General features: G+C 49.8%; 1 protein-coding gene across 3 annotated transcripts; it reads right to left on the minus strand.

Moving 5' to 3' along the window:
- Positions 1 to 8,173: 8,173 nt before the first annotated feature.
- Positions 8,174 to 19,418, minus strand: LDLRAD1 (low density lipoprotein receptor class A domain containing 1). 3 transcript variants are annotated; one of them, XM_009001284.5, is made up of 6 exons: positions 19,361 to 19,418; positions 18,770 to 18,821; positions 15,657 to 15,782; positions 13,220 to 13,357; positions 11,361 to 11,489; positions 8,174 to 10,219 (listed from the first exon to the last, which is right to left on the minus strand). In XM_009001284.5, the coding sequence occupies exons 1-6, from the start codon at positions 19,379 to 19,381 to the stop codon at positions 10,071 to 10,073; spliced, it is 615 nt and encodes a 204-aa protein (XP_008999532.2). In that variant the 5' UTR covers positions 19,382 to 19,418; the 3' UTR covers positions 8,174 to 10,070. The 3 variants fall into 3 exon arrangements, with proteins under 3 accessions (XP_008999532.2, XP_002750903.3, XP_008999533.2); XM_002750857.6 differs by having other exon boundaries at positions 15,657 to 15,785; XM_009001285.5 differs by lacking the exon at positions 15,657 to 15,782.
- Between the last annotated feature and the right edge of the window lie 7,357 nt (positions 19,419 to 26,775).

The raw sequence follows: 26,775 nt of genomic DNA on the forward strand, positions 1-26,775 counted from the left end.
TAGCAATAAAAAGGGCAAAGTGCTGATACATGCTGCAAAAGGGATGAACCTTGAAAACGTTATGTAAGTACCAGAAGCTGATGAGAAAAGGCCACATATTGTAGGATTCCATTGATGTGAAATGTCCAGAATGGGCAAATCTACAGAGAAAAAGTAGTTGCCTGTGGATGGGGAGTTGGGGAATGACTGCTAATGGGTACAGAGTTTCTTTTAGGAATGGCTAAAATGTTTGAAAAGTGATTATGATGATGCTTGCACACCGCTGTGTACATACTAAAGAGCATTGTGTTATATATTTTTATTTTTATTTTATTGAGAGAGGTTCTTACTGTGTCCCAGGCTGGAGTGCAGTGACACCACCTCTGCTCACTGCAACCTCCATCTCCTGAGTTCGAGTGATTCTCCTGCCTCAGCCTCTTGAGTAGCTGGGATGACAGGTGCACACCACCATGCCTGGCTAATTTTTGTATTTTTAGCAGAGACGGGGTTTTGTCACGTTGGCCTGGCTGGTCTCAAACTCCTGACCTCATGTGATCCACCTGCCTCAGCCTCCCAAAGTTCTGGGATTACAGGCATGAGCCACCATGCCTGGCTGGCATTGCATATTTTAAATGGGTGACTTGTATGATATGTAAATTATACCTCAATAAAACTGTTATATTAAAATAAAATTACTAGGCATTAAAAGAAGCAAGAAAATATAATTCATAATAAGGAGAAAACCCCATCTATCTAAATGGACTCAGAACTGATACAGATATTAAAATCTGCAGAGAGAGACATTAAAAGTTATCATTGTGTTTCATATATTGAAAGAGTTAAATAAAGACATGGAGGATTTTAAAAGGCCCAAGTCGAACTCCTAGAGAAGAAAAAAACAATCAAAGGTGAAAAATATCCTGTCGGAGTTAAGGGCACATTAAACATAGCAGAAGAAAAAAATTAGTGAGTTTGCAGGCACAGCAATGGAAACTATCCAAAACAAAATACAGAGAGGAAAAATAATTTTTAAAAGATGAGCAGAGCATCAGTGAACTGCGGGACACTTCAAGCAGCCTAACTTGTATGTAACTGAAGATTCAGGAGAGGAGAGAGAAAGGGGACAGAAAAAATATTTAAAGAACTAATAGGCTTAGTGCAGTGGCTCATGCCTGTAATCCTAGCACTTTGGGAGGCTGAGGCAGGTGGATCACTTGAGGTCAGGAGTTCAAGACCAGCCTGGCCAGAATGGCGAAACCCCATCTCTACTAAAAATACAAAAATTAGCTGGGTGTGGTGGCAGGTGCCTGTAATCCCAGTTATTCAGGAGGCTGAGGCACAAGAATTGCTTAAACCCAGGAGGTAAAGGCTGCAGCGAGCAAGATCGCGCCACTGCACTCTAGCCTGGACAACAGAGTAAGACTCCATCTCAAAAAAAAAAAAGATATAATAGTTTAAAATATTTCAGGCTTGATGAAAACAAATCCAAGAAGCCCAATGAACCCTAAGTACAAGAAACATAAAGAAAACCACACAAAAGCACACATCATAATCAAATTACTCAAAAGCAATGATAAAATCCCAAATCAGCCAGAGGAAAAAGGACATCTTACATATAGAGGAACAAAGATACAATGACAGTAGCTTTCTCATTGGAAACATTGCAAACAGTGGGAAAACCTCTTCAAAGTACCGAATGTAAGAAAAAAAAGGCACTATTGAAAGGATGAAAAACATTTTCCTCGACAGGAGCCCTCCAAAATGTTGGTGAGGATGTAGAACGACTGGAGCTCTCAGACTCTAATCATGGGAATGTGAAATGATGCAACCACTGTGGAAACAGATCATTCTTAAATGTTAAAAACACACCTACCTGATCCAGCGATTCCACTCCTAGGTATTTCCTCAAGACAAGTGAAAGTATGTATCTATATAAAGACTTGTACACAGGCTGGGTGTGGTGGCTGACATCTGTAATCCCAACACTTCGGGAGACTGAGGCAGGAGGATCACTCGAGGATAGGAGTCAGAGATTGTAGTGAGCTATGATCTTGCCACTGCACTCCAGCCTGGATGACAAAGTGAGACTCCACTAAAAATACAAAATTAGCTGGGCATGGTGGTGGATGCCTGTAATCCCAGCTACTCAGGAGGCTGAGGCAGGAGAATCGCTTGAACCCGGGGAGGCGGAGGTTGCAGTGAGCCAAGATCGCACCACCACTGCACTCCAGCCTGGGCAAAAAGAATGAAACTCTGTCTCAAAATAAAATACAATAAAATATTTAAAAAGTTTAAGGAGTTGTACATAAATGTTCATGGCACCCTTATTTGTAATAGCCCAAACTGGGAATAACCCAAAATTCATCAGTAAGTGAATCAATAGATCAATGCATAAGTGAAGAATGCATCTCTTCAGCCTGGAGTGCATAAACAAATAGTGGTTTGTTTGGAATGGAATATTATTCGACAATAAAAAGAGTATTGGACATGCTACAATGTGGATGAGTCTGATAATAGTTATTTTCAGTGAAAGGTGCCAGACAAAACCTGGTATATGCTGTATGATTTCCATTTATATAACATTATAGAAAGGTGCAAATGAGTCTATACTGACAGAAACTAGATCAGTGCACTTTGGGAGGCCGAGGCGGGTGGATCAAGAGGTCAAGAGATCGAGACCATCCTGGTCAACATGGTGAAACCCCGTCTCTACTAAAAATACAAAAAATTAGCTGGACATGGTGGCACGTGCCTGTAATCCCAGCTACTCAGGAGGCTGAGGCAGGAGAATTGCCTGAACCCAGGAGGCGGAGGTTGCGGTGAGCCGAGATCGTGCCATTGCACTCCAGCCTGGGTAACAAGAGCTAAACTCCGTCTCAAAAAAAAAAAAGAAACTAGATCAGTGGTTGCCTGAGTATGGGGATGAGGATCAAGGATGGGTAAGAGAAGGGGTTACAAAGGGTCAGGAGGAAACTTTTGAGGGTGATGGATTTGTTCTCTTATATTAACTGTGACAGTTCATGCGTGTCTGTATATGCCAATATTTATGAAAATGTACACTTTATTTTGTTTTTTTGAGACAGGGTCTTGCTCCATCACCCAGGCCACAGTACAATAGTGCAGTCACAGCTCACTGCAACCTCAGCTTCCCCGGGCTCACACAATCCTCCCACCTCGGCCTCCCTAGTAGCTGGGACTACAGGTGTGCACCACCACACCTGGCTAATATTTTGTATTTTTTGTAGAGATGGGGTTTTGCCATGTTGCCCAGGCTTGTCTTGAACTCCTGGGCTCAAGCAATCCTCTTGCCTTGACCTCCTAAAGTGCTGGGGTTACAGGTGTGAGCCACCATGCTTAGCAAAAATGTATACTTTAAATATGTGTAGCATGCTGGGAGCGGTGGCTCACACCTGTAATTTCAGTACTTTGGGAGGTTGAGGTGGGCAGATCACTTGAGGTCAGGAGTTCGAGACCAGCCTAGCCAACATAGTGAAATTCCGTCTTTACTAAAAATACAAAAATCAGTTGGGCTTGGTGGTGGGTGCCTGTAATCCCAGCTACTAGGGAAGCTGAGATGGGAGGATCAATTGAACCTGGGAAGTAGAGGTTGTGGTGAGCCAAAATTGAGCCACTGCACTCTAGCCAGGGTGGCAGAGCAAGACTCCGTCTCAAATAATAATAATAATAATAATAAATACATGTAGTTTATTGTAAGTCAATTATGCCTCAATAAAGCTGTTTTTAAAAACCTCATTGAATTAGACACTCAAGATCTGTGCATTTTATTGTAGGTAATTATATGTGTATACATACAATATACATGTGTACAAAAATACATATGCTTTACATGTATATATACACACACACAAACATATATATATTCTTTTAAGGACTCAGAAATCACTTTTCCTTTGACCTCGAGTGGGTGGCCCTCAGAATCCCCAGGATAGCCACCTGGCAGTGCATCTTTGGGCTGGTCCCTTTCTTCTCTGGGAAGCAGTGTCCTCTTTCGTCAAAAGCCTGGCTGTGCTCTGAGGTCCTCGCCAGTTCTAATGTCTATGGTTCTGTGAACCTAAGGATGAAAAAATGAGTCCCCTGCAAACAGTGACGGCAGACGGTTAAACCAGAGCAGATTTCCAGTCCAAACCCTAGGGCCCGGCCTGAGCCACTTCAAATTCCGTGATCCCTGCATGTTTGCACAGCAAAAAACCTGTTGTTCTTAAAGTACTGATCTTGGAGCTGGGGCCAGGGAGGCTGGGAGATGGTAAATATTGACACTGGCTACCTGGGTCCTCGCTCCAGGCTGCTCTGCTGATATGAGCCAGAGGAGGGGCCGGTCTGGCAGCCCTGGGCCCTGCATCTTTCTGGAACCACCTCACTGAGTGCTGTTTGGGTGGTCACTAAGGCACCTGCTCCTTTCTGAAAGGAAGAAGCAATTAACTGGAAAGAAACGAATGCTGGTTCTTCTGCCCGAGCCAGCCACCTCCTGTTCATGGGCTGTGGCCCTTTGGCCAGGCCCCAGCTCTGCCCTCTAGGGAGACCTGGCTGGAAATGAGTGAGACATGACCAGGGGTATGGTGGGCTCTGGATTTGGGCCTATCAAGGTTTGGATTGTGGTGCTGCTTCTTAAAAGCTGTGATCTTAGACAAGCAATTTCATCTCTCTATGCCTCTGGGGAGTGTGAGTAACCAAACCAGGTACCCAGAGTGGTCGTGAGGATTACATAAAATGAGATGCCAGGTACAACATACAGAGCTTCCCAGTGGCACCTGGCAGGGACTGAGCACTCCTTACACCTTGACTATCAATATTCATTAAAGCCCCTGGCACATCGCCTGGCACCCTTTCTTCTGCATAAAGCTTTACTGCTTCCAAGTGACATTTGCATTCTGGAGCTCACTTTTCCTCTCAGCAAGCCTTCGAGAGAGTCTGGCACTGTGTCCTCATTCCTGATGTTCAGAAGTCAGCCTTCTTGCAGCCCTTCCTCAAAAGGAGGAATCAAAATACCTGTGTTCCTCCTGCTGAAAACCTCTGCCAGCAGCCTGCGGCCTTCACAGTCGAGCTCCCACTTTGCTGCCAGGATCCAAGGCTCTCCTGACATCCAGGCACACCCTCATCAGCCACATGGCCTCCCCACCCTGCACCCACCTCACCCTCCTGCCTGGTGCCCGAGCATCTCTTCCATCTGGACTGCCCTCTCCATGTCGCCTCCCTGGCTCATTCTTAATCACCCTTCAGGGTCCTGCTTGGGTATCACCTCTGCAAGGAAGCTTTCCCAGACCTCCAGAGATAGTATAAAACTGAACTACCATGGTGTATTAGTCTGTTCTCACACTGATAATAAAGACATACCCGAGAAAATTTACAGTGAAAAAGAGGTTTAATGGACTCACAGTTCCACATGGCTGGGGAGGCCTCACAGTCATGGTGGAAGGTGGAGGGGGAGTAAAGGCACATATTATAGGGCAGCAGCCAAGAGAGGATGTGCAGGGGAACTGCCTTTACAAAACCATCAGATCTTGTGGGACATATTCACTACGGTGAGAACAGTATGTGGGAAACTGCCCCCATGATTCAATTATCCCCACCTGGCCCCGGCCTTGACACATGGGATTATCACAATTCCAGGTGAGACTTGGGTGGGGGCACAGCCAACCATATCACATGGCAAGGCCCCGGACTTCAGAGGTGGCATTCCTGTCTTGCCAGGAACACTTCAGCAGACTGCCTCACCTCTCTAAGCGAGAGGTTTTAGGTCCTCTGAAAACAGTACCTACCTCATAGTGTTGTTGTGTGGCTGAAGGCAAAGCCCCACTTACCATAGTGCTGGTTCATTGTCAGCGCTCGACAGATGCTAGCTGCGTGCACCTAGGTACCTGGCTTTTAGTCCTTGCCCAGCTACTGACAGGCTGAGTGGACACAGACAAGTCTGTCTTAGCCTTGGTTTCCCCATTGTGTTAATGAAGGATCTTAAGCCCCAGAGGCTTGTGGATGGGTTTGGTTGGGGTAAATTAATATGCAGCCCACAGTGCTGGGGCCTCTGGGCATTTTTTCAGAGAAGCGCTGCAGGCCACCCACTGAAGAAGCCTAACTGTAGCACCAGCAGACTCCGCAGGAAGCTGGGCACTCTCCAGCCGCCCGAACCGCCACGACTGATGGTGTGAGCAAACTTACGCTCATGCTCTGATCTTGCCTGGCTTCCTGTGGCCAGTGCTCAGGACATGTTGTCATTTGAGTGCTGAAATGAACCTCTGGACCTTTCTTGTTCCTCAAGGACAAATTCAACCCCCTCTTTCCCTTGAGACTGGCATCCTGCTGGAGAAGACATGGCCAAGGCAGGAGGTCAGGAGCACACTCCTTCCCAGGCATCCTGGGCTCCTCATCCTTCTCATCCCCCAGCCTTACTGTCCCCCATCCCCCACCCATAGGAGGGCCTGAAGACCCATGAATTCTACCAGTAAATAGCCCTCGCCCACCCCTTTTTTCTGCGCACTTGGTCCAGGCCCTTGGTGTCTTTTTATTGGGCTATTGTGTGAAAGATGAGACAGGTAGCTCATGCCTATAACTCCAGAGCTTTGGGAAGCCAAGGTGTGAGTATTGCTTGAGGCCAAGAGGTCAAGACCAGCCTGGGAAACATAGGGAGACCCTCATCTTAAAAAAAAAACCCAAAAAACAGCTGAGTATGACAGGGCATGCCTGTAATCCCAAATTCTTGGGAGGCTGAGGGAGGAGGTTCATTTGAGCCCAGGAGTTTGAGGTTGCAGTGAGCTATGATGATGCCTGTGTACTCAGCCTGGGTGACAGAATAAGACCCTATCTCTAAAAATATATATAAATAAAGATTGTGGGCTGGGCATGGTGACTCATGCCTGTAATCCCAGCACTTTGGGAGGCTGAGGGGGGAAGATTACGAGGTCAAGAGATTGAGACCATTCTGGCCAACATGGTGAAACCCGTCTCTACTAAAAATACAAAAATTAGCTGGGTATGATGGCATGTGCCTGTAGTTCCAGCTACTCGAGAGGCTGAGGCAGGAGAATTGCTTGAACCCAGGAGGCGGAAGTTGCAGTGAGCCGGGATTGTGACACCTGCACTCCAGCCTGGCGCCTGGTGACCAAGTGAGACTCTGTCTAAAAAAAAAAAAAAAAATCGTGGTAGATCCAGCTTCCAGGCTAAACTGCCCTTGATGATAGCCCAGTGCCATGCTAAGCTCTCCATGATCCATGCCCTGCTACCCCTCTCACCTCTTCTAGCTCCTCACCCACCCCCTACTGTGGCCTCTCTGGCCTGTTGGACAGTCCCTGGCTGGGCCGTCTGGTTACACTTCCATGACTTTGTTCACTTCATCCACTCCTACCTCCGGAAATGCTTCTGGCCTCCAGAGCTGGCCCAAAGTCCTCCTCTGGGAAGGCAGGCTCCTCTGGTTCGAGTCAGAACTAAGGATGCCCGAGGGCTCTCTCAGCTCCTGCTTGCGCTGCAGTTGGAGAGAAACTCAGCGGAACGTGCCAGAGCTGAGGGCTGTTGCAGGAGCTCCTCAGTTGGTTCGGGTCAGAAATGTGATTGCTCCGGCTCTGGGAGGCCCCTCCTCGGAGCGTTCAGCCCAGCATTTCCTGCAGTCCCAGCCATCCCTCCATGGAGCCAGTGCTTCCTCCAGATGACCCTGAGCTCCTTGTGTGCTAGGATCCAGGTCTCTTCTCTGGAGGCGTGGCACCTGGCTTACCTTGGTCCAAATCAGGTTTGCAGAGACTGATGAGCGAACGAATGTGTGAGGCAATAAATGAACCAGAGCTCACCAGTCCCTTGGATGCTCATTTTCAGTTTTCTTTTTAAATTTTTTTTACTTTAAGTTCCGGAATACATGTGCAGGTTTGTTATGTAATTATACGTGTGCCATGGTGGTTTGCTGCACCCGTCAACCTGTCATCTAGGTTTTAAGGCTCTATTCATCCTGATGCTCTCCCTCCCCTCACTCCCCACTGCTAACAGGCCCCAGTGTGTGATGTTCCCCTCCCTGTGTCTGTGTGTTCTCGTTGTTCAACTCGCACTTATGAGTGAGAACATGCAGTGTTTGGTTTTCTGTTCCTGTGTTAGTATGCTGATGATGACGGCTTCCAGCTTCATCCATGGCCCTGCAAAGGACATGATCTCATTCCTTCTTATAGCTGTCATTTTCAGTTTTCAAAACTCAGAAAGCTGATGTGTAAACCCAATTTTATTAATTTTCAGTGGGGAGTGTCTGTCTCCCTTGACAGAAGCCCTCCCATCGGGCAGATCACAAGTCTGTCTTTTAGGGTATTGGTGGGACAATTTCTGACCCTCAATCTCATGTTTAATTTGATTTTATTAAAAAGAAATCTTTTGTGACAGGGTCTTTGTTGCCCAGGCTGAAGTGCAGTGGTGTGATCATGCCTCACTGCAGCCTCAACCTTCCAGGCTCAAATGATCCTCCCACCTTAGCCTCCTGAGTAGCTGAGTCTACAAGTATGCACCACCACACCCAGCTATATTTTTCTTATTTTTTGTAAAGATAGTTTCTCCCTATGTTTCCCAAGCTGGTCTTGAACTCCTGGGCTCAAGTGATCCTTCCACTTCAGTGTCCCAAACTGCTGGGATTATAGGTGTGAGCCACTGCACCTGGCAAGCTCCCTTTTAAAATACCCCGCAGAGACTGTGCCCTGGCCAAGGTATAAGCACACAGGTAGCTGGAAAGGCTTCAGGGCTGGAGTGCCATAGACGGTGTTTGGGTCCCAGTTCCAGCACTGACTTTGCTGTATGATTCTGGATATTATTGCCCTCTCTGGGCCTCAGTTTTCTCATCCGTCTAGTGGAAATATCCATCCTTGCCTGCCTCAGTGGTGTGAAGCTGGAAAGATAACCAGAGAAGCAGCTCAGTCAGGTTCCGGGACCAAAATATAGTTCCTACTTCTGGAAAACTGGGCTGTTTAGGTGGGCAGCTGGGCCTAGAGTGGAGGGTGGGGAGTGGTGGGGTGGAGAGCAGGATGGGCAGACAAGGAGACTGGTGAGGAGCCCTTCAAGATGCTCTTTCTCCAGATCTTCTATTGTATAGCTCGGAGCTTCCTGGGGCGGCTTCCCACTGGTAGGATGCCAGATATCGTTTCATGTGCCGTGTCATGTGGTTAAATCAGCAGAGCCTGCTGGGATAACTGAATTGTGGAAGATGCTAAGGTTTCATCCAAGCCCAGTATATCTGCCTTAGGTACCAAAGGGGTAGGAAGTGGCATATATTTCATGCATGTGCCATCATGAAGGCTAAACTTGGCTTGTCATTTAAGCCCCAGACCTATCACTCCAAGGGGTGACGGAATTAGGATCCACAAGTCTGTCTTGGAGCAGTTTGCAGATTTCCTCTGTGTGGCCCCAGAGACAGTCGTGAAATCATGGAAGCAGACTCCCCTCGTCTGTGTGTGTGTGTGTGTGTGTGTGTGTGCCATCACGCCTGGCTAATTTTTGTATTTTTGGTAGAGACGAGGTTTCATCATGTCCCCTCATCTTCGTTAGAAGCCACCTAACATGTTAATGAGCTCCTGGTCATTGAAGGCATTCAAGCAGAGGCATTTGGAACTTGAAAGCAGAAGAGAAAATTCCTATTCGGAAATGATGTGTAGATCCCATTTCAAATACTCCTTTCTACCCTTGAGCACTAAGATTCGATTTTCTTTTCTTTTCTTTGAGACAGAGTCTCACTCTGTCACCCAGGCTGGAGTGAAGTGACGTGATCTCAGCTCACTGCAACGTTTACCTTCCAGTTTCAAGCAATTCTCCTGCCTCAGCCTCCCAAGTAGCTGGGACTACAGGTCCCACTACTTTTAGTAGTGGGCTAATTTTGCCCACTGCAAAAATTAGCTCTGCCACCACACCCAGCTAATTTTTGTATTTTTAGCAGGGATGGGGTTTCACCATGTTGGCCAGGATGGTCTCGATCTCTTGACCTTGTCATCTGCCCATCTCGGCCTCCCAAAGTGCTGGGATTACAAGTGTGAGCCAGCACACCTGGCCTAGGATTCGATTTTCATGTGAAGGGTTATCAGCGCCGTTCCAGCCGGCCTTCCATGCTGGCCTGAGCGGCCCACTCAGGGTCCAGGACAGGCGTACTCATCCGACCAGTCGGAGCAGTGCTGTACGTGGTCGCGGCAGAGACGCCTCGGGATACAGCCGCAGTACTTGAAGACAGTTGAAGGACAGGGCCACCACCCAGGGCCACAGAGTGGGCACACCGTCACTGGGGAGACAAGAGCCAGCAGGAGAGCAGTTGCTGTGTCCTGGAATGCTCTGGGCACCAGGGCACTCCCCACTTCTGAAACCAGCCACAGCTCCCCACAGCCCTGACCCATCTGACGTGGGTTGAGTGTGTTCCTAGCTTTCCTGCAGCAGAGAAAATCTTGATTCCACAACTCACAGGCCGTGTGACCTCGCTCACCCTGTCTGAACCTGTTTCCTCGTCTGCTCAAGCTTGTTATTCAGCAAAGGATGTTAGGCAAACTGCCAGGCCCACGGTCAAGGCCTCCACATGAACGGGTGCCCTTCCTTCCCGAGTCCAGCCATGCTCACCCGCCACGACTCCCTGAGGGCGCTCCTAGTTTTCTCCCCTCTGCCCAGGCCTCTGGCATTCCTCCCCACACACCCCGCCTCTGCCTACTGAATCCTGTCTATTCTCTAAGGCCTTCTTGAATGCAACCTCTTCTGAGAAGTCTCCCTTGATTCCTTCGGGTCCCTAGCACCTCCTTTTGGCATCGGCATGATGTGAGTCTTGGGGGTAGGACACATGACTGATTCCTGATGTCCCCACCAGAATCTGATGCCAGGTGTGTTCTGAGCACCTGACCAGTGCTCAGAACGTGCTTGTTGACTGGCCACTGGGGAAGGGATTGAGAGAGACTCGGGGCAGCCACAGGACTCAGGAATTGTCTCAGGAGGCCTGGGTTCGCCTCAGCTCCTTTCCTGTCATGCATTGTACTAAGCTTCTCCTCTCAAAGCCTCAGTTTACTCACATACAAATTGGGGCCAGTGATTCCGGCCCTGCATTCCTCACGGAGTTATTGGGAGGTACAGAGATGAGGGAGCCCCAGGTTCAAATCCCAGTTGGGCCACGTATGTACTCCTTGCCTGACACCTTCTGGGGCCCAGTTTTCTCATCTGCGCCCTTGAAGGTGACTCGCCCGCTGCAGAAGAATGAGCCTCCAGAACAAGTCACTGGGAGGGTCGTGAGCCCCCCACCACCAGACGTATTCAAGCAGGGGTAGAAAACTTCCTAGGCGGCAGGGAAGGCATGCAAGGGGAGCCCTAGAGATTCCCTGGTCACCCTTTGCCCTCTGGCTGCTGCCTGGCCGCCTGCCCCAGCCCAGCCTGTGCCCAGACCCTACCTGGGCTCAGTTCATCTGAGCAGTCCCCGCAGTTGTTGGTCCCATCACATTTTTGGTCTGAGTAGATCCAAGAGGCTGGGTCTCCACAGTGGGCCACGAGGAAGCGGGGGAGGCTGTGGGGCACATCTCCTGTAAAAGGGCAGAGGAGGCAGGAAGGAAGTCCATACCTGGCCACAGATGTCTGAGGGCTATCTGGAGGAGGACCGGCCACCCTGGCAGTTGCCAAAGTCAAGATCAGTGCCCATCCACCCCAGAAGGGTGCAAGCAGAAGGCTTCCTGGGGAGGCAGCAGAGTCAGAGGGAGAGGAGAGCTCCGTCCCTGGACAGATGCCCAGAGAGCTGCCCCTCCCTTCCTCAGTTCCTCCTCAGCCCTGGAGTCTTCCTACCCCACACCACTGCTGATACTATGCCTCCCTCCACAAACAGCCTCCATGACACCTATCCAAAACCTTTTCACTTTCGAGTTCAGGCTCAAGTTCCTTCACCTCCAGGAAGCCTCCTCTAACTGGAACATCACAGGAATAAATGTGGAGTCTTATAGTTGGGCCCCAGAGCTCAGGGGACGTAGGGTTCACACACCTGTGAGGCACAGTCGGAGCACCTTTCTTGAAAGTGTGTTCTGTTAGGTAGCGGTGTGATAGGGCTACCAAAAATTTGCACAAACTCAGGCTGTATCACTAGAGGTAGAAAACCTTGGCCAGGGAGGGAGCAAGCTTCTGGACCTTAGACTGCCCAGACACAGCTGTAAGGCCCAAGGACATTTCTGAGGAATGTCCAGGAAGGGGGACAAGGGCAGTTGATATTCATTCTGTGGAGCAATGATGGAGTGAGGAGGGCCAAGAACTGGGTCACAAGGGGGCTGACTGTGACCTGCAGAAGGGGTGTGGCCTGGAGAATTGCACCCTCATGGGGGGCAAGGGAGCAATCTCCAAATCCATGCAGTGCCACCATCATGGGAGAGATTAAAACGTGGTCTGTTGGGCAGGGCTGACAGAAGGACAGAGTTGGAATCAGTCAGGGAGGAATCGCTCTGGGAGGCAGCTCTGAGGTTGGAACAAGGAAAACCTTCCAATCCTTGCATCCCAGGGGACAGAATCAGAGGCTGGGTGGCCTCGGCTGGGCTTGCTAGAGAGGGGATTGGGGATGAATGGGGCAAGGACCAGACACTTTGGAGATTTCTTCCATTCTTGAAGGTCTATGATGCAACGATTCTCCCGCTGCGAGCTCCCCCACCCCACCCACTGCACCTCGCCAGGCTGTCTCTCCTGTAGGGTCAGGCTCCTCTCTGCTGAGAACCTTCAGGTGTCTAAGGTCTGGGGCCAGAACTTCCCATTCATTCACTCATTCACTCATTCATTCCGCAAGCCATTCTGGATACCCCTCTGTGCTAGGCACTGAGGCCCTGATGTCAAGCGGAGTGGGCCTGCCTCAGAGGAGTTCACAGACTGATGGGAGCAGCAGATGTGCCAATCAAGAGCAATAACCAGTGTGACTTGTGCTGGGACACAGGGAACCACAGGGACTGTGGAAGCCCAAAGGAGACACTTTAACCTAGTGTGGGAGTCAGGGAAGGCTTCCTGGAGGAGGTAACACTTGAACTCTGCATTGAGGGATGAACATGGGTTTTCTGGGAATGGAGATGCACAGGGTGAAGGTATTCCTTAGTGGGGCCATGGATGTGTGTCCCTGACTGGGACCAGGTGGGAGCAGGCGTTCCTGGTTGAAGGCCCTGGAGAATCAAAGGCATGGGGTCATGAAGGTACCTGGTGTGATCAGGGATGGCTGAGCTTCAGTACGGCTGCAGAGAGAATTGGAGTGTGGCGGAACCCTTGGGAGGGGTAGCACCGAGTGGGTACTCACGGCACAAGCTCTCATCTTCATCCTCACCATGGGTACAGGTGCGAACGCCATCACAGACCCCACTGGCTGGAATGCAGCTCCTCTGGTCACGGCACAAGAAGCCCGTCCTGTTTGTCAGTGTTGTACAAGCTTGGGCTCCTGAATGGGCAGGGGAAGGCCCTGGAGGGTCAAGGGTGGTGCTCACAAGGACAAACCTTCCTCACCTGAGGTGCACGTGGAGCTGGCCTGAGGGGCCGGGCAGTGGGGAGGATGGACCCAGCACCGTCAATGGGGTTCAAGCCCCAGCTCTAGCCCCGCCCTTTGCCCGACCTTGGGCAGGTGACCTGACAACTCAGGTTGACTGCAACGTGGGGATCATAGCACACACACTGAGTGACTGTTGTGGGGAATAAATCAAAGCATCCCTGTGAAGAAACATAGAACAGGAAATGTGCACAACAAGTAATGGTTCTCAGGAAGTGGGGGTGGGCGGAGAGGAATAGTTCTCTCCTTTACTGAAAACTTCTATGCAGTGTCACAGGAAGCTTCTGAGGACAATGTTCCATTCAGTGATGTGGTTTTAATGGCGGAGGCTCTGGCACCAGGTTAGTGTCAGAAGAACTATATTTGGGCTGGCTGGAGGACCATACGTCACCACTCCTTCTATCTGGGCACATCTGCAGAGCACTTCCACATCTTTATTCTATAGTTCCCCAAACACCCCTGAGACCACGTTCTCATTAGCACCCCCCCCCCCCCGCCAATATGGGAGCAGGAAAGGAATACCCACTCTTAGGACTGCCCCAAGGAATGAAAAGACAGAAAACTGGCCGGGTGTTGTGGCTCACGCCTGTAATCCCGGCACTTTGGGAGGCCAAGGTGGGCAGATCACCTCAGGTCGGGAGTTTGAGACCAGCCTGACCAACATGGACAAACCCCATCTCTACTAAAAATACAAAATTAGCTGGGCATGGTGGTGCATGCCTGTAGTCCTAGCTACTCGGGAGGCTGAGGCAGGAGAATCACTTGAACCCTTGAAGCAGAGGTTGCAGCGATCTGAGATTGTGCCATATCACTCCAGCCTGGGCAACAAAGCAAGACCCCATCTCAAAAAAAAAAAAAAAAAGAAAGAAAGAAAGAAAAACCCTGCAGACAAGTTAGGGGTGGGGGAACACCTTGGCCCCGCATCTGTATACGTGTGCATAATTGGGGTTGGAAGTTGGTTTGCGCATTTGTGTTTGCGCATGTGTGAATCACATCTCAGCCCCTGGGCTGCCTCAGCTAGTGTGCGTGTGTGTGTGTGAAGGGGGCAACTCCCAGGGGCACTCATGTTGACACAGACACACACAGATGCACACACATGCACACATGCTCGCACACAGACAGCTGCACCTACATGCACACTCACAGATACACAGACAGCAGATATGCACACACACACCGACACACACACTCTCACATAGACACGAACATCCATACACAGACACCTGCATCTACTCACAGACATGCTAAACACACAGAGTGCACACACAAACTCAGGACCGCAGCTGCTCATGCATTCGCATCCAGTTCAGGGCCTGTGTTCCTGCACCAGCAGGTAGAGCACTGTGAATCTCAGCCCCCACCTCAGCCCTCTAACCCACCCTGCCCAGCGGCAGAGCCATCCTTCAGAAAGATTCACCTGGTGACACTTGTCCCCGCCTTCCTCCCCTTTCTGTGGCTCCTGGACTGTGACCTCGCTTCCTGGTGCAGCCTGTGAGGCCCTTGGCACCCGGCCCCACTTGTCACTCCAGCCCTTCCTGTTCGCTGGCCTCTTGCAGTCCCTCCTTCTCCTCCTGCTCCTCCCACCCCTTAGGGCTCCACACATGCATTCCCTGTGCCTGGGATGCTTTTCCTGGCATCCCCCTACAACTAGTACCCATTGTGCCTATCCTGACTCCTTGATGGGGCTAGACTCTCAGGGCTCCCAGAACCCTGCTGTAACATGTATTCATGTCTAGATTGCTCTCCAAAGAGTTAGCTCCATGAGGGCAGGCACTGTGTCCCGATCTTTCACCCCGGAGCTGGGGCTGCAGGCATGTGTGGGAGGTGACCCTGTCTCCCTGTGGTGAAAATGAACCCACAGATGGATAGCCCCACCCGGGATGGCCAGGCCAGGGGATGATGGGGAAGTGTAGGGACTGTGGGGCTGAGAAGAGGTTCCTAACCCAGCCTGGGGGTCCAGGAAGGCATCCTGGAGGAGGTGACATCAGAGCTGGGTCCTCTCAATAATCATGTCACAGATGTGCAGATGGAGGCTAAGAGATCGGCATAGTCAGTGTGCAGGTATCTGTGTTGTCTGTGCATGCACCTTAAGGAATTTGTCATAAGTCACCTGGTGGAGAAGCCAGGCAGGTCTCTCTGTGTCCCCCATATCCTCCCTGCTGGGTCTGACCCACCCTCTCTTGGCCGCTCTGACCTGGGGTTCGTGATGGGAGTCCGAGTGTGGTGACCAAGGCGATGAGGGCGGCCAGAGTTGCCAGGAGGAGCAGCAGAAAGGCAGAGAGGCAGGCCCCGCGGCGCGAGCAGCAGAGGGGGCCGCAGCCTGCTGCGGGGAACAGGGAGGGAAACAAGCCCGGGGGGGGGGTCGTGATGGGGGGGCCAGAACTGGGAACAGTGAACCCCCTCCCTGTCCTGCCCCTGTGAGCAGCCCTTCCCCCACCAGGGTGAGCAGAGCTGGGAGGGCTTCCCTGGAGGAGCAGCTCCCAAGCCCCGCTTGATGCTCTTTGTTCTGCCTGTGGGCCCACCCCACTAGGTGCCACCCTGGCCAGATGCCCACAGCTAACTGAATGGCAGAGGTGGACAGCTCTCCCCGCCCACTCGCCATCAGGAGACCTCCTCAGGACGCAGGGAGAGATGGACGCCTGCATGTCCAGCCCCCACCACGGGGCAGACGCTCCATCAGGCCCTTCATAACTGTGGTCTTTATTTTTCAAAACAACCTTTTATTTGATCTATGAGGAAACTGGGGCTCAGAAAAGAAAAGGTTCAGGTAACCCAGGGTGGAGCTGGCATGTGAATCCACACCTGTGTGATGCCACAACGCATGCCCTTTCCACAATCCCCACTGACTGTCCGTTCTGGAGTCTGCTGGGATGCAGGTTGGAATCCCAGTTCCACCAGTTCCTACCTGAGCCACACTGAGTAAGTCACTTCACTTCTCTGCACTTCAGTTGCTTCATGTGGGAAATGGGGACCGTAATAGCTACCTTAAAGTTTGCTGAAAGGATTAGAATTTGTTGAGTTAATGTGTTAGAACAGTGCTTGGCACATAGTAAATGATGAATATGAGCTATTATTATTGCTTAAAAAAATTTTTTTTTAATTTTAGAGATAGGGTCCGGCTCTGTTGCCCAGGCTGGAATGCAGTGGTGCAATCATAGTTCACTGCACACTCTAAGTCCTGGGCTCAAACAGTCCTCCTGCCTCGGCCTCCCAAAGTCCTGTAACAGCTGCGCACTGCTGTGTCTGGGCTGTTATTGCTTGTTGAGGACTTGCCACGTGCCAAGCTTTATTCTAAGCACTGGAAATCACAGTGATAGGGGATGTCCCTGCTCTTGTAAAACTGTACTTTAATTCTCTCCTGCTTACAAAATAATAACAGAAGCCTTTACTAAGGACCTCCTGGTGCCCCGCTGTGTGGCTCCAGCTCTGGTCCTTGCCCTCTGCAGCTTGTTATTGCACTTAGAAGGCAAAGCATGGACATGTCTGAAGGAGCGTGGGAGCTACTGACCTGCCCAGGCCACAGGTACCTCAGAGAAAGGGGCAGGGGCAGGTATGATTCACCCTGTGACCCCAGGACCCAGCCCAGAGCCAGGCACATGGTGGGAGCTTTTTTTTTGCGGGGGGGTTCTTTTTTTTTGAGATGGAGTCTCGTTCTATTGCTCAGGCTGAAATGCGGTGGCATGATCTCGGCTCACTGCAACCTCTGCCTCCCAGGTTCAGGAGATTCTCTTGCCTCAGCCCCCCAAGTAGCTGGGATAACAGGTGGCTGCCACCACATCTGGCCAAGTTTTGTATTTTCAGTAGAGATGGGGTTTCACCCTGTTGGCTAGGCTGGTCTCCAACTCCTGACCTCAGGTGGTCACCTACCTTGGCCTCCCAAAGTGCTGGGATTACCGGTGTGAGCCACCGTGCCAGGCCCAGAGATTTGTGAACACTCTGTGAATATGCTAGCCCAGGGGTCCAGGAGACAAGGGAAGGCCCCCACTATGGGTCAGTTATTTTCAATCCATTCACATTTCTGATGCAGGGTCCTCAGAAGCCGGGTGGGATTTCCACAGGCAGGTAAGGGAATGGTGCAAAGAAAGGGGCTTCCAGGCAGAGGGCGTGGCAAGTGGAAAGGTCTGGTGGTTGCAGGTGGGGGAGCACAAGTGGCCTGGCGTGGCGGGGCTCCAGGATGGATGTGCGCTGGGAGGGATACGATGGTATTCAAGGCAGCAGGAATCTAAAACCCCGTCATCCCTACAGCCCTAGCTGGTGGCTCTGTGGCCGTCAGCAAACAGGGTAAACTCAGGTAACCAGGGAGGCAGCGTGACTCTGGGCAGGGAGAGGTGTGCTGGTCAGCCAAGCAGCTCCTCAAATATTTGTGCAGCACAGACCACGTGCAAGATGTTGCCACGGGAGAACCGGCAGAACCAAGGCTCCTGCCCAGGTGAAGCTGTTGCGCTTCAAAGCCAGAAAGCCCTTAGGTGCCAGTCCCTTCCCTGCACAGATGAGGAAAAGGAGGCTATTCTTGCCACAACCACACCCGTCATGAGTCAGGACTTGGAAAAAAACAAACACCGGTATGCGGCAACAAAAGCCCTGGGGCTTTGTAACCAGAGAGACCTCAGTTCACATTTGAACCCTGGCCCTCCGGCCTCCCCGCTGTATGACCTTGGCCTGGTTACCCAACTTCTCTTAGTTTCAGCTGCCTTATCTGTGATTGCCCCATGACAGAGCCCCTGTCTCAGAGCTGTCCTGGGGATTAAAGGGGCCATGCAGTGCCAGGCACATAACTGTACTGGGTCCTTTATAGTTGGTATTTTCATCTACCTCTCTGGGTGTGTCTCCTCATTGATCAAATGTGGGCCACGCCAGGGCATATACAATGCTCAATACATGTCTGTTTCTTCCTTCTATCTTCAGAAGGGTAAAGAGAACTGTTCTGGTCACACTGTGGGCCAGCGGCACATAGTAGGGCTAAATAAATGTGTCTCAGAGGTAAAGAGAATTGTCCAGGTCACCCACTGAGTCAGTTTGATGCTGTATTACAGGTGGGCACTGAATGCAGTTTGGTGCCTGTGAGGTCGGCAGCACACAGTAGGTGCTTAATAAATATGTGTGCATGGAGAGAATGAATAACCCTATTAAGCAAGTGACTGTCAGCATCTGACCAGGAAGCTGGGAGCAGACAACATTAACATGGGGCAGAGGTCTGAGGGGCAGCGGGAGCCTGGAATCCTCCAACCTTCCTCATGCCTCTATAGCCAACTGCCAGCTTCAAGGGAGCCCCACAGGGCACTGGCCCTGGGCCCTTCAGTTCTTTACCTTCCCCTCCAGGGAGGGCCTTGGGTCCAGCAGCAATGCGGCCATTCTCTCCCTGCCCAAGAGAACAGAGTGAGGGGTGGGCTTAGGTGAGGTGAGGTCCAGCCTCAGGGAGGCAGACAGCAGGGCTTTCAGAAGGGGTCACCGAGAGTCTTCGGTGGCACCGTGGCTCCCTCACACCCCAGCACGCTCAACGCCCCAGATGCCTCATGCCGGCTTCCCATTTCCACACCTTTGCCTGCACTGGGCCCTCTGTCTGGGGCGCCTTTTCCTCTGCTGTCCACCTGGCAAATATTCATCCTTCAAACTGGCGTGGGCAGCGACTCCTCGGTGAAGCTTTCCCTGATACCCAGTAAAGCTAACGCTCTCCCTTCCTGTCCACCCGGCTCCTCTGTGTCCGTCCCAGCACTTGCCACCTGGACTCTACAGCTGGGTCACTGGTAGGGCCCCCTACACCCTGGGAGTGAGCCCCGGGCCAGGACGGGGGCTGATTTTCCTCCATGTCTCCCATGTATGCCCACTCTCTACTGCCCACACTCCTCATCCCAAGGTTTGCTCTCCCAAGATCAGGAGCCTGGTCCAGGCAGCCCTTACCTCGGGGAAGACCTTGTTCATGTCTTCGGCTTTCAGCTCCCTGACTGGGGCTGTGTGCAGAGAGCTCAGCATGGGTTCCCTGCCTTGTCACCAGGGGCAGCCTGGAGGAGGGACAGGCAGGAGCTTTGCCTGGGCCACACCCTCCCTGTGGGCAGCCCCCTCCCTCCCAGCTGCCTTCCAAGCAGAGGCAAGGGCAAGAGGGCCCTGCTCTGGCCAGGCTGTTTCCTTCTCTGCCGTCTGACAGCAACACTGCGAGGCTGGAATCCTCATCCCCATCCACAGATGAAGAGCCAGAGGTTCAGAAAGGGAGAAACTGCCCCAGGTCGCACAGTAGGTGGGAGGGGTGAAACCCAGAAACTTTTCAAGAGTGCTTTTTCCTCCGCATCAGCGAGAGAACCGGAGGAGCTCTGGTTCCAGGGGGATGAAGATGCAGGTAGAAACTCCCGGAATTAACATTTCAGTGGCTAGAAAGCAGGGGTCATTTTCTCATTGCTGTTCTTTCTGTTAAACAACACAGGTAATCCAGATTGAAAGAATATGCACTTTCCGCTAAAAGTATAAAGCAAATATAACTTTAAATTATTTTCTTTAGAAGTGTGGCAATGTGAATTTTTACTGTCCCTGAGGTGGCACCCGAAGTAGGGAAGAGGAGGGGGGCTGGTTGCTTGCCTGAATAACCCCTTCTACGCTCCCAGTGAGTGGGTTTCCCTAGCAGCCTGTCCCACTGCTGAGTAAACCTGGAAGCTTGAGGGCCAAGTCCAATGACCCAGACCAAGAAAGGAGAGATGGCTACCTCCAGAAATGAGCTCAAGAGTTCTAGGGAGGATCCCCTTTCACCTGCCTCTGACGCCCATAGATTTTCCAACCTGCAATCAGCCTTTTCTTTTGCTTTGGGAAATAAAATGCTGAATCCATGTGGGTGCAAGTAGGAGGGGCAGGTGCAGGGGCAGCCCTTGGGAGGCAGCAAGTAACACTGCGCAGAGCTGACACCTAGACCAGGAGAACGGGGCTCTCAGTAGGGCCCTACCACTGGCTCTGACTTGGGCAATTCACTCCCCTTCCTGTGCCTCCGATCCTTCATCCATAAAATGAAGATATAAACCAGATGAAGGGGGTGTTTTAGTTTAGGATTCCCCAGAATCAGACTCTAAGACAATATTCGAGGGCAAGTAGATTTAACTGGGAGTGATCCCAGGAAACAGTGGTCGGGGAATGAGGGAAATGAGACTGGAAAGAGAAGGATCCTTAAACGCAGGTTCCTGCTGTGGGCAAGTGGAGTTCAGCCCTGTTGGGGCCCTCGGGGAAGCCAGGGGCAAAGATGCACCTCAGTGATCCCTCTCAAGGTGGGGGGAACTGGGGTATTAATCTGCCAGCTCCTGCCAGTCTTGGTTGAGAATGGCCAGAGGAGGCCAGGCATGGTGGCTCACACCTGTAATCCCAGCACTTTGGGAGGCCAGGCAGGTGGGTCACCTGGGAGTTCGAGACCAGCCTGGCCAACGTGGTGAAACCCTGTCTCTACTAAAAATACAAAAAATTAGCCAGGCGTGGTGGCAGTGCCCATCATCCCTCAGGAGACTGAGGCAGGAGAATCGCTTGAACCTGGGAGGCAGAAGTTGCAGTGAGCCAAGATTGCACTCCAGCCTGAGCATCAAGAGCGAAACTCAGTCTCAAAAGAAAAAAAAAGAAGACTAGCCAGAGGGTGTTAATTCCTTGCACTGGGCTGCCTTAGGCAAGGAGATGCCAGTGTTGGCAGCTTGCCCGCTGCACATTAGGCTGCTATGTCCTGAAATGGAAAGGGTTGAAAGCATGGGCAGGCACCCATGGTCCCTGCTAAAGACACTAACTAGATTTTATTTGGCATGCCAACTACAATTGATTGGAAAAAGCTCTCTGGAACATGCAGCTCAGAAGGATTCTGAGGTCAGGACTGTGACTGACTATAGATGCCTGCCATGGGTGGAAGAGTGAAGAGAGGTATCAGACATGATGACCATTTGCCATTCCAGGACCTATTAATGCCCTTCAGCCTCTGGCCTTCCTTGACTCTGATTCTTAAGTGTTCCTTTATAAAAAGACTCCTCAGGGCTGTGAAATGCCTTTTTATCCATTGAATCCAGGTACAGCCACATAAAACTGTGCTGAAAGCACTGTGTCTCTCCAGGGTTCAAGCTGCCACCAAGAACCCTTGAGGGAAGGGCAGCAGGGGGCCCGGTGAGATGAGGGAGAGGCCCTGGTGCTTCAATCCCTGAACGTCTTGGAATCATATCCCCTGTGGTTCACAGTCTCACTCTCAAGGGGAAGGAATGGATGGAAGGGAGGTAGCTATTACTTATTGATCAGCTGCTATGCTTCAAGCACTACACCAGCTGCCTTGATCCTCACAACTCTGTAAGATAGGTAATTGCTGGAAACAGATGCTTGGTGCTGCAAGGAAAAGTCAGCACTGGGACAAAGGATCTCTCAGCAATCTTTACTTACTGGAGAAAGGGTAACTCGGCCAGCAGTCTTGCCATGAGAGTACTATCAACAAAGAAAAAGCAGACATATTTATCCTTTACGCAATTGGGATTGTCCTTATTGCTGTGTCTGATTTCCATTGGCTGGAGCCAGACTTCACAGTCTAAACCTGAACCTGATTGGCTACTAACTTAAAACGTTCTTGAGTAGGTAAAGGCCATGGAGAACAAAAGGAAAAGAGGAAGTCTAAATAAGGAAAGGACAAGAAGTTGCTTGTGAAAGGACTTAGAAAAATAATAGCATAAACATCTTGGTTAAATTACAAGGACATAGAATGTACTATGTGCCTGTGAGCATGTCTAACGGCTACATAGGATAAGGCTTAACAAAGAGTTATTAGCAAAAAGCAAGAAGGCTTTGAAGAAAGTCTTTAAAACAAATTATTATTGCTGACACTTATGATTTATTCTTTAAAAAGAGAGGAAACTTTGAAGAGGAAGTTTTCTACTTCCCACAGTAATATTATTACACCCAGTTAACAGATGTGGAAACTGGGTTCAGAGATTAAGTAACTTGCCCAAAGCCACACAGTGAGTAAACGGCAGAGCCGAGATTTCAACCCAGGTCCATTTTGACTCCAAGCCTGTGGACCTACAGAGTTGATTCACACTCCTTCCGTTGTGGATGAGTTTCTGTTGATTACATCTCTGTTGACATTTAGTACCATCAGTCTTACTGACTTCCACCAGCCTGACAACTGAAATACCATCAGTGGCTCACCGCTGTGAGGATTTGCAGTCCTCTTTTGCTTAACCTCAGATGCGTCTCTTTCTAAAGCAGGGAAAGGCTGGATGCTGTGGATTGCACCTGTAATGCCAGCACTTTGGGAGGCTGAGGTGGGTGGATCACTTGAGGTCAGGAGCTCAAGACCAGCCTGGCCAACATGGTGAAACCCTGTCTCTACTAAAAATACAAAAATTAGCTGGGCGTGGTGGCGCATGCCTGTAATACCAGCTGCTTGGGAGGCTGAGGTGGGAGAATTGCTTGAACCTGGGAGGTGGAAGCTGCAGTGAGCTGAGATTGTGCCACTGTACTCCAGCCTGGGTGACAGAGCGAGACTGTCTCTAAAGAAATAAATAAATAAAGCAAGGAGAATGGTGAGTGCTGGATAGAGAGTTCTAGCAGCAGCTTAAGGCAATGCCCATGTGAGAGTTAGCAGAGGAAACTGAGAAGAGTGAAAACAGGGCTGCCAGAGTCCCTCAGGGAAACTCAGAACTTGAATCAGCAGAACCAAAGGGACCTCAGGCTCAGGGAGCACAATGACCTCATTTTACAGAAGGGGGAACTAAGGTCTGGAGAGAAGAGGAGACTTGCCCAAGGCCATACAGTGGTCAGTGCCCTAGCACAGCGAGCGTGCCTTCCGCCGCAGCAGATGACTTCAGGAACATCGGCATGTGCAGCACCAATTATTTTTAGCCTCACTTTCTCTCTTGCCTAAGGTAGAGGCCCCAGGCTGCCAACCTGGTGTGTCCCAGCAACAGCTCCTGAAGGGCACTGTTCAGACGCTGGGCGCACGTTGTCCCCGCCTCTACCGTCTGCTCTCTCTCTGGTTAGGCAGAACTGACAGCAGGGGCTTTCATTGCCTGTTCTTGTCCTAGTAGGAGGCAGTTGTTGGGATGGTTATACCATGAAAATTAAGGGCTTGTGCTGCATTAAACAACTTCCACCTCCACCCTGCTGGGCCCTGGGCCTTGACTGGGACCCCTGGGCCAGGGCTGGGTAAACTTCTAGCTAGAGCACAAGTTTTGGAGCTGATAGTCCAAATGGTCCCACCACTAGCTGAGTGATCTTGGCTGGGTCACTTAACCTCTCTGAGCTTCAACTTTCCCATCTACTACTCTAAACTTCTTTTCCCTTGTTCCTGAAGAAAGGGAGGACAGGAGATCCTACCCCACTCCATGGGGTAGGATCCTCACCCAACACCACGCCAAGCTCACTCTCTTCACCTATTCCATCATCCTTCTCCCCGCCAGCCCCCCAGAAAAATATTTCAAAACCTTAAGAAAAATATGGAAAGGTAGGAAGAATAACGTAACAAATAATCAGGAATCCACCGAGTTAACTAAAGTTAACATGCGGTCATTTTTGCTCCAGATTTTTTTCTGTTAAATACAGCAATATTGAGGGCCTCTGTTTTTCCCCAGTTGTACCTCCTTTCCTCCCTCTCCGGAGTTAATCGCTTTCCTGAGAATGCCACGTATTCTTCAGTAACTGGTTTGTATATTTTTAACACATCGGTATATATGCACAAAAAATATGTAGTGCTGCCTTTACTGCTTTTTCAAAACATTGACATAAATATCACCTTAGTGTACATATCTCCCTTGCTCTTTACACACATGCACACAGAGAGAGACACATCTGGTGTACATCTCTCCTGCTTTACACACACACACACACACACACACACACACACACCCCCCTAGAATCATAGTGTAGGAGCATCTTCAGTTCCTCCAGATCTTGCCAAACTGCTCTGCAAAGGGAGTGACCTTGCACTCCCATCAGTAGTATGTGAGAGTTCCTGTCTCCCCAGTCTCACCAGCTCTGGAAATTGCCAGACTTCCTGACACCCGCCAGTCTGGTAGGTGTGGAATGGAATGCGGCTTAACTTTCACTTCTCTAGTTAGTCCTGTTGCCACCACCAACTGCTAACATTTATGGCGTTCTTCACTTTGTCACAGAGTGTACTATATGCTTTATGTATAGTAACACATTCTGTCCGCCATAGGAGATAGGGACTATTATTATTTCCATTTTACGCATGAGAAAACTGAGGCACAGAGGCATGAAGTTATTTGCCCATGATTTGCAGCCACAAGATGGCAGAGGCAGAATTCAGACCTGGCTTGCAGAAGAATTCACTCCTATCCTTACCTACAAATTCGCTCTTACTCTCACTACTCAAAAATGTGGCCAGTGAATCAGCAGCGCCCACATCACCTGGGAGCTGGTTAGAGATGCAGATTCCCAGGTCTCCTCAGAGACCACACCAGAATCTGCATAGTGACAAAATGCCTAGGAGATTCGAACACTATGCAGCCATAAAAAAGAACCACCCCTACCCTATGTTGTTATGCAGCTCCTTTTAAAATACACTGGTCACGTGGATTTCCTCCCTCGTGAGTTGTCTTTTCATATCTGTTGCCCATTTTCTGTGGGTGGTTTGTCTTTTCCCTATGGATTTACAGATTTCTTTATGATGGATTTGAATCATTTGTTACATGGGTTATAAATATCTCTCCCAGTCTGTGGCTTGTCACTTCTTAGGATGACTTCCGCTGGCTCCCTTAGTTTTCTAAATCCATCGTTCTTGCCCAGAAGCCTTCCTTGCCTTTGCTATACCTATATTCTTTATGTTCTGTGTCTCCACCTTAGCCTGGCTGTGGCTAAGGAAGAGTCACTGGACATGAAATCAGCAAACCCAAGTTTGAGTCAGACCGACCTGGGTTTTCATCCTGACTCTGCCAAATTAAGAGCTATCTAATTGAAGGTGGGAAGCTTCAGACTCTCTCATTATGTTCTCTTATTTGAAACATGAAGATAAGAATACTCAATTCAAAGAGTGGTAGTTGGGATTGAGTGCACATGTGTGAAAGTGCTCTGCATCCTTTAAGGGTGGAATATTGTTTCTGGATGCCTTGGTCTGTTTCCCATGACAGAGATTGACCTGGGCACCTGAGAGATCTGCTTCTAGACCGGCCTAGAGGTGAGGCCCAGATGCTGCCTCAGCATAAATCACTTCCCTATCCCTCCCACAAGTCTGGGATCCTGGCTGGCTGACTCACCTGTTTTCTCAACTATACAATATATGTGTTAAACCCCATCCTGCTTTCCTAGATGGCCCACTTATAAGTGAGAACATGTGGTGTTTGATTTTCTGTTCCTGTTAGTTTACTAAGGATAATGGCCTCCAGCTCCATCCATGTCCCTGCAAAGGACATAATCTTGCTCTTTTTTATGCCTGCATAGTACTCCATGGTGTATCTCTACCACATTTTCTTTATCCAGTCTGTCATTGATGGGCATTTGCGTTGATTCCGTGTCTTTGCTATTCTGAATAGTGCTGCAATAAACATATGCATGCATGTGTCTTTATAATAAAATGATTTTTATGTTCCTTTGGGTATATACCCAGGAATGGAATTGCTGGGTTGAATGGTATCTCAGACTTTAGCATTTTAGGTCTTCAAGGAAGACACTGTCTTCCACAATGATTGAACTAATTTACACTTCCACCAACAGTGCATAAGCATTCTTTTTTCTCCACAACCTCACCAGCATCTTTTTTGACCATTTAATAAGTCACTCTATGAGATGGTATGAGATGGTATCTCATTGTGGTTTTGATTTGCATTTCTCTAATGATAGTGATGTTGAGCTTTTATTTGCATGCTTGTTTGTGGCATGTATATATTCTTTTGAGAAGTGTCTGTTCATGTCCATTGCCTACTTTTTAATAGTTTTTTTTTTTGTAAATTTGTTTAATTTCCTTATAGATGCTAGATATTAGACCTTGGTCAAATGCATAGTTGGCAAATATTTTCTCCAATTCTGAAGGTTGTCTGTTTACTCTGTAGATAGTTTCTTTCACTGTGCAGAGCTCTTTGGTTCAATCGGATCCCATTTATCAATTTTTGCTTTTATTGCAATTGCTTTTAGTGTTTCCATCATGAAATCTTTGCCTTTGCCTATGTCCTGAATGGTATTGCCTAGGTTGTCTTCCAGGGTTTTTATAGTTTTGGGTTTTATACTTAAGTCTTTAATCCACTAGATGGATGTTATAAGAATCCATTTAAGATGACACATGAGAGTGCTACAAAGGGCTTTGCAAATGTCATGGGGAATCAACAAACCCTGCTGTGAATTACCTACGTAGACACTTTGACAAGATAGCA

This window comes from Callithrix jacchus, chromosome 7, assembly GCF_049354715.1.
Source record: "Callithrix jacchus isolate 240 chromosome 7, calJac240_pri, whole genome shotgun sequence".
Classification (NCBI taxonomy): domain Eukaryota; kingdom Metazoa; phylum Chordata; class Mammalia; order Primates; family Cebidae; genus Callithrix; species Callithrix jacchus.